Here is a 13,564-nt window from a genome sequence, read left to right on the forward strand (position 1 = left end):
AAAAACAGGCCTGGTCTTTCAGGGGCGTACAGGTTTATTTGTATTGGTCCTTAAGGGGTTAAAAGCACAAATGCCTCAAAAGATTAACCAACACACAACATAAGAAAATACTGCATATTTAACACTTGACAGTGCATAAGAGGAATGTGGACTCCGGGGACACTGACAGAGAATCAGCCACATAGGACAGATAAGTGTGCAGGAGGACAACTCCTGTACTAGGCCACCATACAGTTCTATACAGATGGCATGTGGAGGGGAGAAGGGGTTACTGATGCACTGGGTAGGTGATGGTGATGTGTAAGCAGAAATTAAATAAATGGCAGCAGCAATGAAGGGGGTTTAGACTAGGTGAGGCTGAGAACCTAAAGGGAAGAAAGGTTACACAGCAGCACTGTGGACAAAATGTAATTCTATTTACACAGGCGACAGCCCACCTGATCTTTATATGGGTGGCGAGAGATTATATGGAAGCCTTGATTAATCTTTGCGGATTATAACAGACAGACTGACTCCGCTTTCAAATACACAACCCAGGTTACCTTCGGTTGTCTCTCCTCTCCTGCACAGAACATTGCTAAACCCCACCCCCACTTCTTGTATTTTGTCCTGGGTCTATTACTAGAGACACGTCTCCTGACAACAGGCAGTGGACAACAGATTGCAAAGAAGAAAGACACCTAGTGGCCAAGACTGTTTTCTGATGGGTAAGGAGTCATTCTTTGTTAAAGGGGTATTTAAAAATATAAAACCAGAGCCATTTCTTCAGAAAATAGCACCACACCTGTCCAGCTAGTTTGTAGCATTGCTGTTCAGTTCCATTGAAGAGATCAGCTCTGTTTTTAATTAAAGTGATATACAAAATGTTGTAAAAGCCTTTATGATTCTAAGGAGGGAAGTTTGAAATAACAGTGACCATTTAACCCCTTAAGGATGGACCCATTTTTTACCTTAATCACCAGGCTTTTTTTTTGTGTCTCTTTAAATGGTAATAACTTTAGAAGGTTTCTCAGCGGAGCGATTCTGAGAATGTTTTTTCGTGACATATTGTACTTTATATAAGTGTTGCATTTTTGCTGACACATGCAGCATTTTTGTGAAAAACTTCAAAATATTGTGAAAAACTGGAAAATTTCTGGCTTTTTTAAATTTTATATGGTGTTCACTGTGCGGTAAAAGTGGTGATATATTTATTCTGTGGGTCGGTACAATTATGGCGATACCCATTTTATGTTCTTTTTTTGAGCAAAATTCATTTTTTACCGTTTTTGTGTTTTCATTTTTCAGACAGCCGTAGCTTTTTTATTTTTGTCCGACATCATTGAGTTACTGCTTATTTTTTGCGGGACAAGCTGTTCTTTTTATTGGTATAATTTTTGCCAAACATGCTTCCTTTTGATCTTTTTTATTCCGCTATTTGTACCAAAACTGGCAAATTTTGCGATTTTTGTAATTTTTTTTAAAGTTTTTTTTTTACATCGTTCACTGTGCGGGATATTTTGCATTATAGCTTTAAAGTACACATCATTAAGGACGTGGCAATGCCTAGTATGTATGATTTGTGTTTTTTTATGATAATACAAGGCTTTTATTGGGAAAGGGGCTTTTATTTTATTTTTTTTACATACTTTTATTGAATAACCTATTTTATTTCTCACTTTTTACAGGTTATACTATGCTGCAATACATGTGTACTGCATCACAGCATCACCTGATGAGCTGAACACACTACTACAGCTTGTGGCTGGATCTCACAGACTTCCATAGCTGGCAGACAGGAGGCCATCAGCTGACCTCCTGCTGCAATAGTAACCAACTGCGTCCCGCGATCGTATTGTGGTGCCGCCGTTTTTGAACAGGGGGAGCCCCCTCCCCCTGTCAACACTATAGAAGCCATGATCAGAATTGATCACGGAATCTATGGGGGTTAATGCTGCCAGGACCGGCGCGATTGACAGCTGGGTCACGCCACCGATCTTCTGCGCTGCACGCGGCAGAGCAGGACAGCAGCAGGAGATATGCATACATCCCAGTGCGCAAACATGTCGAGTGCTGGGATGTATGCATACGTCCTGTAGCGGGAAGGGGTTGAAAGGAGATGCAGTAGTAAATTAATACTAAATAATCATTGTTTTCCTTGCACAGCCCAATTTTAAAGTATGCTATAAAAAGTCATACATTTGCACTATTAACCCCTTAAGGACCAAGCCCATTTTAAACTTAAGGACCAGGCCAATTTTATTTTAGTGTTTTCATTTTTTCTTCCTCGCCTTCTAAACTCTATATTTCCATCTACAAACCTATATAAGGGCTTGTTTTTTGCATGACCAATTGTTCTTTGTAATGAAACCTCATTTTACCCTAAAAAGTGTGGCACACCACAAAAATTAATTTTTTTAGGGAGGGAATTTAAATGAAAACCACAATTTTGCACATTTTGGAGGGTTTCGTTTTCACACTGTACATTTTACGGTAAAAATTACATATGTTCTTTATTCTGTGGGTCAATACGATTAAAATGATACCCATGGCTAGATACTTTTTTGTACCACTTTTTGTACAAAATCAGTGATCTAAAATCTCCTTTTTTTGACCACCTATTACTTTTTCATTTTTCCATATATAGGGCGGTATGAGGGCTCATTTTTTGCGCCATCATCTGTACTTTGTATCAATACCACATTTGCATATATAAAACTTTTATACCATTTAAAAAAAAATTTTTTTTTGAATAAAATGGGACAAAAAAAGCAGCATTTTTATTTTTTACGTTTACGCCGTTCACTGTACGGGATAATTAACATATTTTGATAGTTCAGACATTTACGCACGCGGTGATCCCAAATATGTTAAAAAAAAATTATGCTTTTTGGGGGTAAAATGGGAAAAACTGACAATTTTCGTTTTTATTGGGGAGGGGATTTTTCTAATTTTTACATTTTTCAACTTATTTTTTATTTTAATTGTATTTTTTTAGACTTTTTTTATGTCCCCATAGGGGACTATCTATAGCAATCAATTGATTGCTAATACTGTTCAGTGCTATGCATAGGACATAGCACTGATCAATATTACCAGCTATCTTCTGCTCTGGTCTGCTCGATCTCAGAGCAGGAGACGCCGGGAGACGGACGGAGGCAGGTGAGGGGACCTCCGTCAGCCATTACAGATGATTGAATCCCCGCGGTAGCGCTGCGGGTGATCCGATCATCTATTTTAATATCCGCATTGCCGCAGATGCCGTGTATCGGCCATTACCAGCGGGTCCCCGGCTGCTGATAGCAGCTGGAACCTGCCGTGTATGATGCGAGCACCGCTCTGATGCTCGCGGTCATACACAGAACGTAAATTTACGTCCTGGTGCGCGAAGTACAGCCAAACCAGGACGTAGATTTATGTCTGTGGTCGTTAAGGGGTTAATTTGCTAATTTTTTTTTTTATGATGCATTTTTCTTTTTTAAAAATTAAATTTTAGTTAATACGATGACAACAAACTCTGGGGCCAGTGGCCACTAGTGCTGGGCAGTATACAGGTAACAGGTTCATAACGAATACCAAAATTTTTGTGCTGCACCATATACATTTTTCCCATACCGCAATACCAGTTGGGCCCCTCCCCCTTGGGAATTAAAGGAGAAATCCAGAATATAAAAAAACTGTCCCCCATACTGCCGGCAGTAAAAAAAATAAATGGGTACATACCTTCTTCCGCTTCCCGGGGCCTCCGGTAACTGGCTCCGGTCTCTGCCGCGATCCTCTCCATGGTTGCTGGTGGTCGGCGAGTCATACTGCGCTCAGCCAATCACCAGCCGCAGAGAAGTCCTGGCTCGGCCGGCGATAGGCTGAGCAGCAGTGTGAAGTTTTCGGCCCCGGCAGCAGGTGCCGATGTAGTGAAGAATTTTGTGTCCTGAAGCGTTCTCACACTGCCGCTCAGCCTATCGCCGGCCGAGTCGGGACTTCACTGCTGCCGGTGATTGGCTGAGCGCAGTATGACTCGCCGACCACCAGCAACCAGGAAGAGGATCGCGGCGGAGACCGGAGCCGGTTACCAGATGCACCGGGGGAGAGAAGGAAGGTATGTACATCTTTATTTTTTTTTTTTTTTACTCTCGGCAGTATGGGGGACAATTTTTATATTCTGGAGTTCTCCTTTAATGAATTATCAACACAGCGCTGCGCTGTCCCCACATCGGGGAACTAATCCTGTGTGACCCGCGAGCGCTGTTCTGCTTCTCACCCCCCCCCCAAATTAATTATCAGCCCAGCGCTGCGCTGTCCCCATCGGGGTAAATACTCACATATCACCCGCAAGAGCTGCCCTCCCTCGTCCTCCTGTTTGTTGTGGGCTGCCGGCGCTGACACTCTATACTGTATGCTGTATCCCTATGCCCGGGCTGCAAAAGATAAACAAAAAAAACAAAAAACTTTTAAAGCACCTTCCCCCGTCAGTCCGGACCTGCTTCCTGGGGACGGGAACGTCGGAGAGCTGTCGGCCTATCACCAGCCGCAGCGATGTTCCGCCTCCGCCGGTGATAGGTTGAGCCCACTGTCATGTAAGAAGCCAGCCGGCTTTTTACACGACAGTGGGCTCAGCCTATCACCGGCCGAGGCAGAACATCGCTGCGGTCGGTGATAGGCTGGCGGCTCTGTGATGTTCCTGTCCCCAGGAAGAGCATGAGGGAGACGTAGGAAGGTGAATTAAAGTTTATTTTGTTTATCTTTTGCAGCCCGGGCATAGGGATACAGCATACAGTATAGAGTCAGCGCCAGCGGCCCGCTACAAACAGGAGGACCAGGAGGGCAGCGCTTGCACGTGATATGTGAGTATTTACCCCGATGGGGACAGCGAAGCGCTGGGCTTATAATTTGGGGGGGGGGGGGGGGTGAGAAGCAGAACAGCACTCGCGGGTCACAAGATTTGGGGGGGGGGGGAATACCGTTATATACAGTGGAACCGCCATAAGTTACATAATTACCGTGATACACATATTTGGTCATACTGCCCAGCTCTAGTGGACACAATCATATTGATAGACACACATAAACCACACATCCCCCTCTAAATAAACCAGCCACCCATCCAGAAATTAAGCCACCCAACAGTAATAAAATGGAACAATAAAAGGTGGTTCAGGTCCTTACCTGTTTGCAGCTACCTTTGTAGTGAGTTAGTGCTTCGTATAGATGACAGTATGGTCGAGATCTCTTTCCTTTTCCCACATAAAAAACTGCGCTGACAAAAGTACGGAAGCAATCTAGTTTTGATAAGTCTTGACAACGAGATGGAAGATTTTGAGTGACCCTAAGAAGAAAGTTCTGATTTTATTAGAGGTGCATCTGTTTACACATCCATAGGAAATTTCTCCAAAATACACCAAATTGCTTGCAGAAGTTTTTATTGGTGCAAATTATGGGAAACATATACAGGATGACTGTTTTCATTTAAACAAATTACTACGACCTAAGTCCTGGCACCATGTGCCAGTACATAGCTGTAGTTAAAATTAGTCTTCTCTTACCTGGGATCCAACAATAAGTAATTAAAACTTGATTTCAAGACACCCTCTCTCCACTTTCGTGTTTTATCCGGTTGGTCAAATTCTTGTGAAAGCTCTGCCTCATCTTTGCTGCAGTCCGGAATGTTAAAGGTGTGTAAGGCTAAACAGAGTTCTGGGCTATATTCAAAGGACAAACCTATAATGTAAAAAGTAAAAGTCCACATAAAAAACAAAACAAAAAAAAAACACACACACACACACACACACACACACACAATACTGATTGATTCTAATTACTGTATATGAAACAAATGAAAAAGGGGTTTGGACACTGAAAATAAAAATAAAATAAAAAAAAGCCTACACTATATACAAAACTACAATATAATAGGTATTAGGTACTTAAAAGAAATCTGCGAACAGAGGCAGGCTTTGCTGCCCTGCTACACCTGGAGGCCAAATGTAGCGAGGAGCAGAGTCCCATCCCCCCTGCAAGCTCTCATGGAAGGAGGTGGGCAGTGGAGCTGGGCTGCACAGGAGCGCAATAGAAATGGAATTCCCTAAATATGTAAGTAACCCCTCTTATTACAGCTATTGCCCCACTATAACCCACTATGTTTTCTAAATAGGCTACATTAAAGAGAAACTAAGTTTCTTTGTATCGTCTGTGCAAATCCTTTATATAGATGGTTTACTGGTGTTTCTGATATGTGCATTCTTCTGGGAAATCTGTTAACTCAAATATGTCATCTCTCTCTCTGTTCTACCCCTCACCTTCTCTCAGCAAATCACCAGACTTCATGTATGGAGGGTGTTCACAAGCCCCCTGTGCATGGTGATGTCACCACTGCTTCTCTCCAGCTAATGAATAATCATAAAGCTCTGCTACTGTGCATGCGCTGCTTCTGCCATCTAAGATGGACACAACTGTGCTTTCTGGTGTATCCTGGAAGCGGCGCATGCACTTTAGCCACATATCGGAGTGAGCAAGCAGATGAAACTTTCTGAATATTCATTAGCCAAACAGGCGGAGGACCAAGCAGTGGTGATATCACCAGGCCCTCTCCACACCAAGTATGGTGATTTGCATATACCAAAGAACTATAACAGCTGAACGGAGCCATGGATCTGGCAGTGGTAAGTATAATTTTCATCAGTATCCACTGCACTGAAAGCCTGTACCAACAGATTAGTGCAGATGATACCGGTGACAGGTTCTCTTTAAGACATCCCCTGGAAGAGGAAAGAGGTTGTACACAAGGTGCATCAGTGGGGAGACAGACACAAAGTCTGTCCGGTAATTATCCAGCTATGTGCATGGAATATGCATGCCCTGACAGTGCCGACTTTCCAGTACAGTACTAGTCAGTAGAGGTGATCTATACCATTAAGTACTGTGTTGCTTTTGCATTCAAAGCATACCTGTCTTATGCAAAAACTTATATAAAAAGGTAGATCATAATATAATTTTATATGTAATATACATAGCTTCAAAATGTGTATATTTTTTAGGTGAAAAAATGCTCCCCTTGTCCCTGCAGCTATTGCCTATGTGTTTGTGCAGAGACAAAATACAGGTAGAACAAGCAGGGCTGTGTGCAAGCTTCTTACTTGTCAATTAGCCTGCTCTGTGAGACAGGGGTATGTTACAGAGCCTCAGTGCACAAAGCCCTCCTTTTCCATCCAGCACTTCCAGTGACACATATCGGATAGCTGCAGGGAAACAAACAATATACACTTTTTTTAAAAGGGTCTCTAAAAAAATGAAAGCAATCTGATTGGTTGCATTGAGCAACAGATCATCTTTTCTATACTCAAGTTTTGACAGATCTATCCATAATGTTATCTACATTATATATGAAAGTTTTTGCAAGTGACAATGCACATTTAAAATGCCTGAGCATTATCAGGTTCCTAACACTGCAAGCTGCTTTATGTTATGCTTCATTCCGGGCTCTTTGGCACAAGTGAAAAAGGGACTCGAAGCATTTCTTGACAGCAGGTTGAATGATCATTCCTCAATTCTCGACATTAGAAGACTAACTCCTTCCATGGTTAAACAGTTGGTAAAGCTAAGGGATATTATGCCCATGGAGGAGCACATTGCAGCCCCGTCTGCCTGATTAATTTCTGTTTAGTTCCCCTGGCAGCAGTTCATGGACTTCTTGTTTTCTGGAGTTATTTGGCTGAGCCCTGGTACCTTGCTTTTTGCCCACAAGTCATTGGAAGTCTTCTTCCAATCTTTCCTACCCTACCATTTTTCATTCCCCTTTTCTTATTTTGTACTTCTCGTTTTCTTTCTTACTCCACATCTTTTTTTCATAGGTTTTACCACCCTTTGGCTTTTCAACTTGTACACTGTCTATTTGAGCACTCTACCTATGACTTGCTAGATAGGTTTTTGTGCCACTTTTCTGTTCATTGGGAAGTGATCCTATGGGTTTATGTTACCATAAGTAATTGGATTTAGTGTGGGTGAAATAGCTGTAAAATGCTCTTTAAATAAGAGGAATATATTGTACTGTTCTTGAGCAAAGTATAAATGCTTAGCAATAATATACCCTCTCAGAAGTAAAGGAAGTGTACCTGACACATAAAAGCAAAAAAAGGTCAATGACGACCCATGTAGACCTATCAAGAAAGACAGGCACATCTTCATTCTTCACTAAAACGATGATATCATCATCATCATAGCTTCCAGCCTGTCAATATTTAAAATTTAGTTCTATGGACATTTCAGCTCTGTAAGGTGTGGCTTGTCAGTATTTGGATTTTATGTTCTTCCCCATTATGAATTAGTAAAACAAAAGAAGAACAGGCGCTCCCTTGTGGAGTATCAACGAGATCACAGGTGTGTGGGAAAGAGGGGAAAGTGGAGGCTCACCCTGCTATGTTGTGCAAATTCCAACACAACACGGATGTACGTATGAAGTAGTAGTAGTAGAGGTCTGCAGCCTTCCTGGGAACGGTGGAGATAAATATGGAGACACTTCAAAGATACAGGAGTGCAGGCGCTGACCAAGAAGGGAACAAGTGGAACCAGGTAGGTAACGAACAGATTTAATCCAAATGAGACTCGTTTCACCGCGCTTGCGTGGTTTCATCAGGCATCATTATGAATTAGGGACATAAAAGAAATGGGTTCCTTAAAGGGTTTATCCACCAGACTGGTGATTTTAGTACATACCTGCCGGGCTATATTTTTGTTAACTCAGTATTTCCTGTTTGAGTTCGGTCTTAAAATGCACATCCCATAGTTCCATGTTAGTAAGTGTGACAAATGTTACATTCCTCTCTCCCAAACATCAGCCACCCCACCCATTGAAACACAAATGAGCTGCATTTGTTTTTAAAAGACCCAGTGTTCTCTAACCAGGGTGTCTACTTCTGTTGCTAGATAATCTCTCCCACCAAGTGGTTGTTCCACCAATTGAAGCAGACTGGCTCTCTTCGCACAACTGACTAGTGAGGTCATGTCGAGACGCACAGCAACCTGGGAAATCCCGAGACATGAGTAATTTTGTAAACTGTTAAAAATAAATATTGGGGCGAAAATCACAGAAGAATTTTTAGATCACCATCACACACACACACACACACACACACACACACACACACACACAGGTAAAGACACTATATTATGAACTACACTTACATCACAGCATAATCAAATAAAAATAAATTCCAGGAATACCAATTTAAAACAGTACTCTCAGATGCCATTTAAAGTAAAAATTCCACTTTTTCTTAAGTCAATATAATGTTTGTCCTTGATAATCATTTTTCAGAATGAATCCTGAAATTTAGACTGCAAATTAGTATCCGTAATTGCAATTATGACAAGCAAAATTAAATGACATCTTGCACTGGGTATTTTTTTCTCCTCTTTAGACAATCTTCTAGCATTTAGTTTTTGTTTTTTTTATATGATATTAACCCCTTAAGGACACAGCTCATTTTCACCGTAAGGACTGCTTTTACTTACCATTCTGATTCAGAGATAGTTTTTTCGCGACATATTCTACTTTAACATAGTGGTAAAATTTTGTGGTAACTTGCATCCTTTCTTGGTGAAAAATCCCAAAATTTGATGAAAAAAAATTAAAAATTAGCATTTTTCTAACTTTGAAGCTCTCTGCTTGTAAGGAAAATGGATATTCAAAAAAAAATTTTTGGTTCACATATACAATATGTCTACTTTATGTTTGCATCATAAAATTTATGAGTTTTTACTTTTGGAAGACACCAGAGGGCTTCAAAGTTAAGCAGCAATTTTCCAATTTTTCACAAAATTTTCAAACTCACTATTTTTCAGTGACCAGTTCAGTTTTGAAGTGGATTTGAAGGGTCTTCATATTAGAAATACCCCATAAATGACCCCATTATAAAAACTACACCCCCCAAAGTATTCAAAATGACATTCAGTCAGCGTTTTAACCCTTTAGGTGTTTCACAGGAATAGCAGCAAAGTGAAGGAGAAAATTCAAAATTTCATTTTTTGCACTCGCATGTTCTTGTATACCCAATTTCTGAATTTTTGCAAGTGGTAAAAGGAGAAAATTTTTACTTTTATTTGTAGCCCAATTTCTCTCGAGTAAGCACATACCTCATATGTCTATGTAAAGTGTTCGGCGGGCTCAGAAGGGAAGGAGCGACAAGGGGATTTTGGAGAGAACATTTTTCTGAAATGGTTTTTGGGGGGTATTATACCTTTAGGAAGCCCCTAGGGTGTCAAAACAGCAAAAAAAAAAAAAAAAGTAAAAAAAAAAAAAAAAAAAAAAAAAAAAACACACACACATGGCATACCATTTTGGAAACTAGACCCCTCGGGGAATGTACCATGGGATAAAGTGAGCCTTCATGACTTTTGCAAATAAAAAAATGTCTTACCCTTTTTAAAAATGTAACATTTTTGGGAAAACAAGCATTTTAGGTAATAGCAGAAAATATCCCCCAAAATTTGAAGCACAATTTCTCCTGATTCAGAAAACACCCCATATGGGGGTGAAAAATGCTATGCTGGCGCACTATAGGTCTCAGAAGAGGAGTAGTCACATTTGTTTTTTTTTTAAGCAAATTTTGCTCTGGGGGCATGCCGCATTTAGGAAGCCCCTATGGTGCCTGGACAGCAAAAAAAACTGAAAACACATGGCATACCACTTTGGAAACTAGACCCCTTGGGGAACGTAACAAGGGGTAAAGTGAACTTTAATACTCCACAGTGGTTTCACGATTTTTGACATATGTAAAAAAAAAAAAAAAAAATTCCTAAAATGCTTGGTTTCCCAAAAAATTTACATTTTTAAAAAGGGTGATAGCAGAAAATACCCCCCAAAATTTGAAGCCCAATTTCTCCAGATTCAGAAAAAACCCCATAGGTGGATGTTAAGTGCTCTGCTGGTGCACTACAGGTCTCAGAAGAGAAGGAGCAAAATTTGGCTTTTTGAAATTGTTTTGGGGGGCATGTTGCATTTAGCCTGTCCTCAGGGTGCCAGAACAGCAAAAAAAAAAAAACACATGGCATGATATTGTGGAAACTAGACCCCTCAAGGAACGTAACAAGGGGTATAGTGAGACTTAACTCCTCACAGGTGTTTGACGACTTTGTGTTGAAGTTGGAAATGAAAATGGAAAATTTGATTTTTAACACTAAAATGATGGTGTTACCCCCAATTTTACTTTTATACAAGAGGTAATAGGTGGAAATGGACCCCAAAATTTTAAGCCCAATTTCTCCTGATTAAGAAAACACCCCATAGGTGGACATTTAGTGCTCTGCTGGCGCACTTCAGGTCTCCGAACAGAAGGATATATAGAAAATAATTTGTGGCACACTACCAAATAAATGGTTTTGCGGTACAATGAAAAAAGTTTGCGGCACACTGTACCACATTTTGCTGGAATGGTTTTGGGGTACAATGAAAAATAATAATAGGTGGCACACTAGGCTACAGATTCTAATAAAATGGTGGTGGGGGGGGTAAAACTAACTAAGAAAAAACAGTGGCATGTGATGTGATACACGGGGGCTAAGATGGATCAAATTAAAATTGCAGGGATGTGTGATAAATTTTTAAACATGGGATGCACAGTCCCGGCGGAGTGGGGCAGGTCTTGCACTGGTGTGTAGTGTCCCGGTGGATCCCTCTTTTATAGCAGACCCTGCACTTCTTTTGGGTCCTCCCCTTCTTCCCAGTGTGGGGAAATGCTGCCCTGGCACAATCTGTGAGTTCTCGGAAGTGCTGGGGCCTGCACCTTCCTGGTCCCCAAATATCAGGTTCCTTATGACCACCTCCTAAAACTCCAAGAACGTCCCACTCTGGCTGGCATGTCGGTACAGGACAAAGGCGTTATATAAGGCCATCTGTACCATATGCACAGCCAGTTTCTTATACCACGCCCTTGTCTTTCTCATGGCGCTGTATGGCTTTAGCACCTGGTCAGACAAGTCCACCCCTCCCATGAACTTATTGTAAACCAGGATGCAGTCTGGCTTATGGATTTCTGTAGAGACCCCATGTACAGAAACCGGGGGTGGTGGCTTGGCCATGTATTGTGGTGAGTACAAGGACCTCTCTCTTGTCCTTGTATCTGACACACAATATGCCATCGCTGCACAGTGCCCTGCTCTCATGCTTCCGCATGGGGTGTGCCAGCAGAGGTTTGGGGAGGCCTCTCTGGTTTTTACGGACAGTGCCGCATACTATTGTCCCACGTGCAGTGAGGCACTTGAATAGGGGGACGCTGGTGTAGAAATTGTCCAGGTAGAGGTGGTATCCCTGGTATAGTATGGGGTGCACCAAATCCCATACTATCTTGCCTGTAATTCCAAGGACAGGGGGCACTCTGGGGGTTCAATTGACGAGTCTTTCCCTTCATATACACGAAACCGGTACGTGTATCCTGATGCACTTTCAGAGCTTGTACATCTTTACCCCATACCATGCCCTTTTGCTGGGCAGGTACTGGCGGAATTGTAGCCTGCCCTTGAAGTGCACCGGGGACTCATTAATTGATATTTCCCTTTCTGGGACATATGCCGCCTGGAACACGGCATTTAGGTGGTCTATAAGCGGACGCATTTTATATAGCCGGTCATAGCTAGGGTGGTCTCTAGGTGGACAAGTGGCATTATCATTATAATGCAGAAACCTCAATATCTGCTCAAAACGTGTCCTGCTCATCGCCATGCGGTACATGGGGGTGTTATTCAGCAGGTCGTGGCTCCAGTATGAGCGGATACTGGGTTTCTTCAGAAGCCCCATGCTGAGCATTATACCCCAAAATTTTGCCATCTCTGATGGGGTCGCAGGGGTCCACCTATTCAGATGAGCGTAACTAGAGGTGGGGTGTGCAGTAATATATTGGTTGGCGTAGATGTTTGTTTGTGCAACCAAATGCTCTAGCAGCTCATCGGTGAAAAATAACTTTAAAAAGTATTTTTCTGCCAACCCAGCAAATGGGAATTGTATCCCTGCATTCCCTGTAAACCCAGGAATTTGGGGTGTAAAATGGTCTGGGTCTACCCATGTGGAGTCTGAGGGCTCAGAGGGCTCAGAAAGCCTAGATGGGCCTGGTAACGCAGCGGCCGCTGCAGTGGCCTGCCTGCGTCGCCTCCTTGGGGGTGGCACGTCCAAGTCGGATGAAGAGGAGGAGATTAGGAATGTAGGGTCCCCATCATCGCTCACAGACTCAGTCTCTGAGGCCAAAAATTCCTAGGCCTCCTCCAGCGAATACATCCGCTGTGATGTGCCTGACATGTTGTGCACTTAGGTGTACACAACACAAAAAACAGGGGGTGACTACAAAAGGGGTGAAAGGAAAGGGTTTACTTTTTATAACAAGGGGAGGACAATAGGATCAGTGACAAGGGGCGACGATCACAGGGGCGATGGTCTCAGATGACAGGTGACTCCGAAAACTCAGGTGACACGGGCGACGGACGGTGATAGTGGACAGCTCATTTATATTGAAAAATACTAATCAGCACGCCACAGCTACCACCGGGGACAGGGGGAGACAGTCTCAGGGGGTGATCACTGGAGGGTGATCAAAGGACAGGTGAA

The 13,564-nt window shown here is 42.2% G+C and overlaps 1 protein-coding gene across 11 annotated transcripts in view; it reads right to left on the reverse strand.

Annotated features, from left to right (window-relative positions):
- Positions 1-13,564, reverse strand: part of ANKLE1 (ankyrin repeat and LEM domain containing 1) — a 113,859-nt gene that overhangs the window by 35,674 nt on the left and 64,621 nt on the right. For 7 of the 11 annotated variants that reach the window (XM_056570311.1, XM_056570320.1, XM_056570301.1 and 4 more), the window contains 2 exons: positions 5,520-5,694; positions 5,143-5,302 (listed from right to left, as the gene is read on the reverse strand). In XM_056570311.1, coding sequence (XP_056426286.1) covers positions 5,143-5,302; positions 5,520-5,694 — 335 coding nt within the window. Of the gene's footprint in view, positions 1-5,142; positions 5,317-5,519; positions 5,695-13,564 lie in introns of all 11 variants that reach the window. The other 4 variants (XR_008892144.1, XR_008892146.1, XR_008892145.1 and 1 more) reach the window with 4 other exon arrangements.

The sequence above is a fragment of the Hyla sarda genome, chromosome 1 (genome assembly GCF_029499605.1).
Source record: "Hyla sarda isolate aHylSar1 chromosome 1, aHylSar1.hap1, whole genome shotgun sequence".
NCBI lineage: Eukaryota > Metazoa > Chordata > Amphibia > Anura > Hylidae > Hyla > Hyla sarda.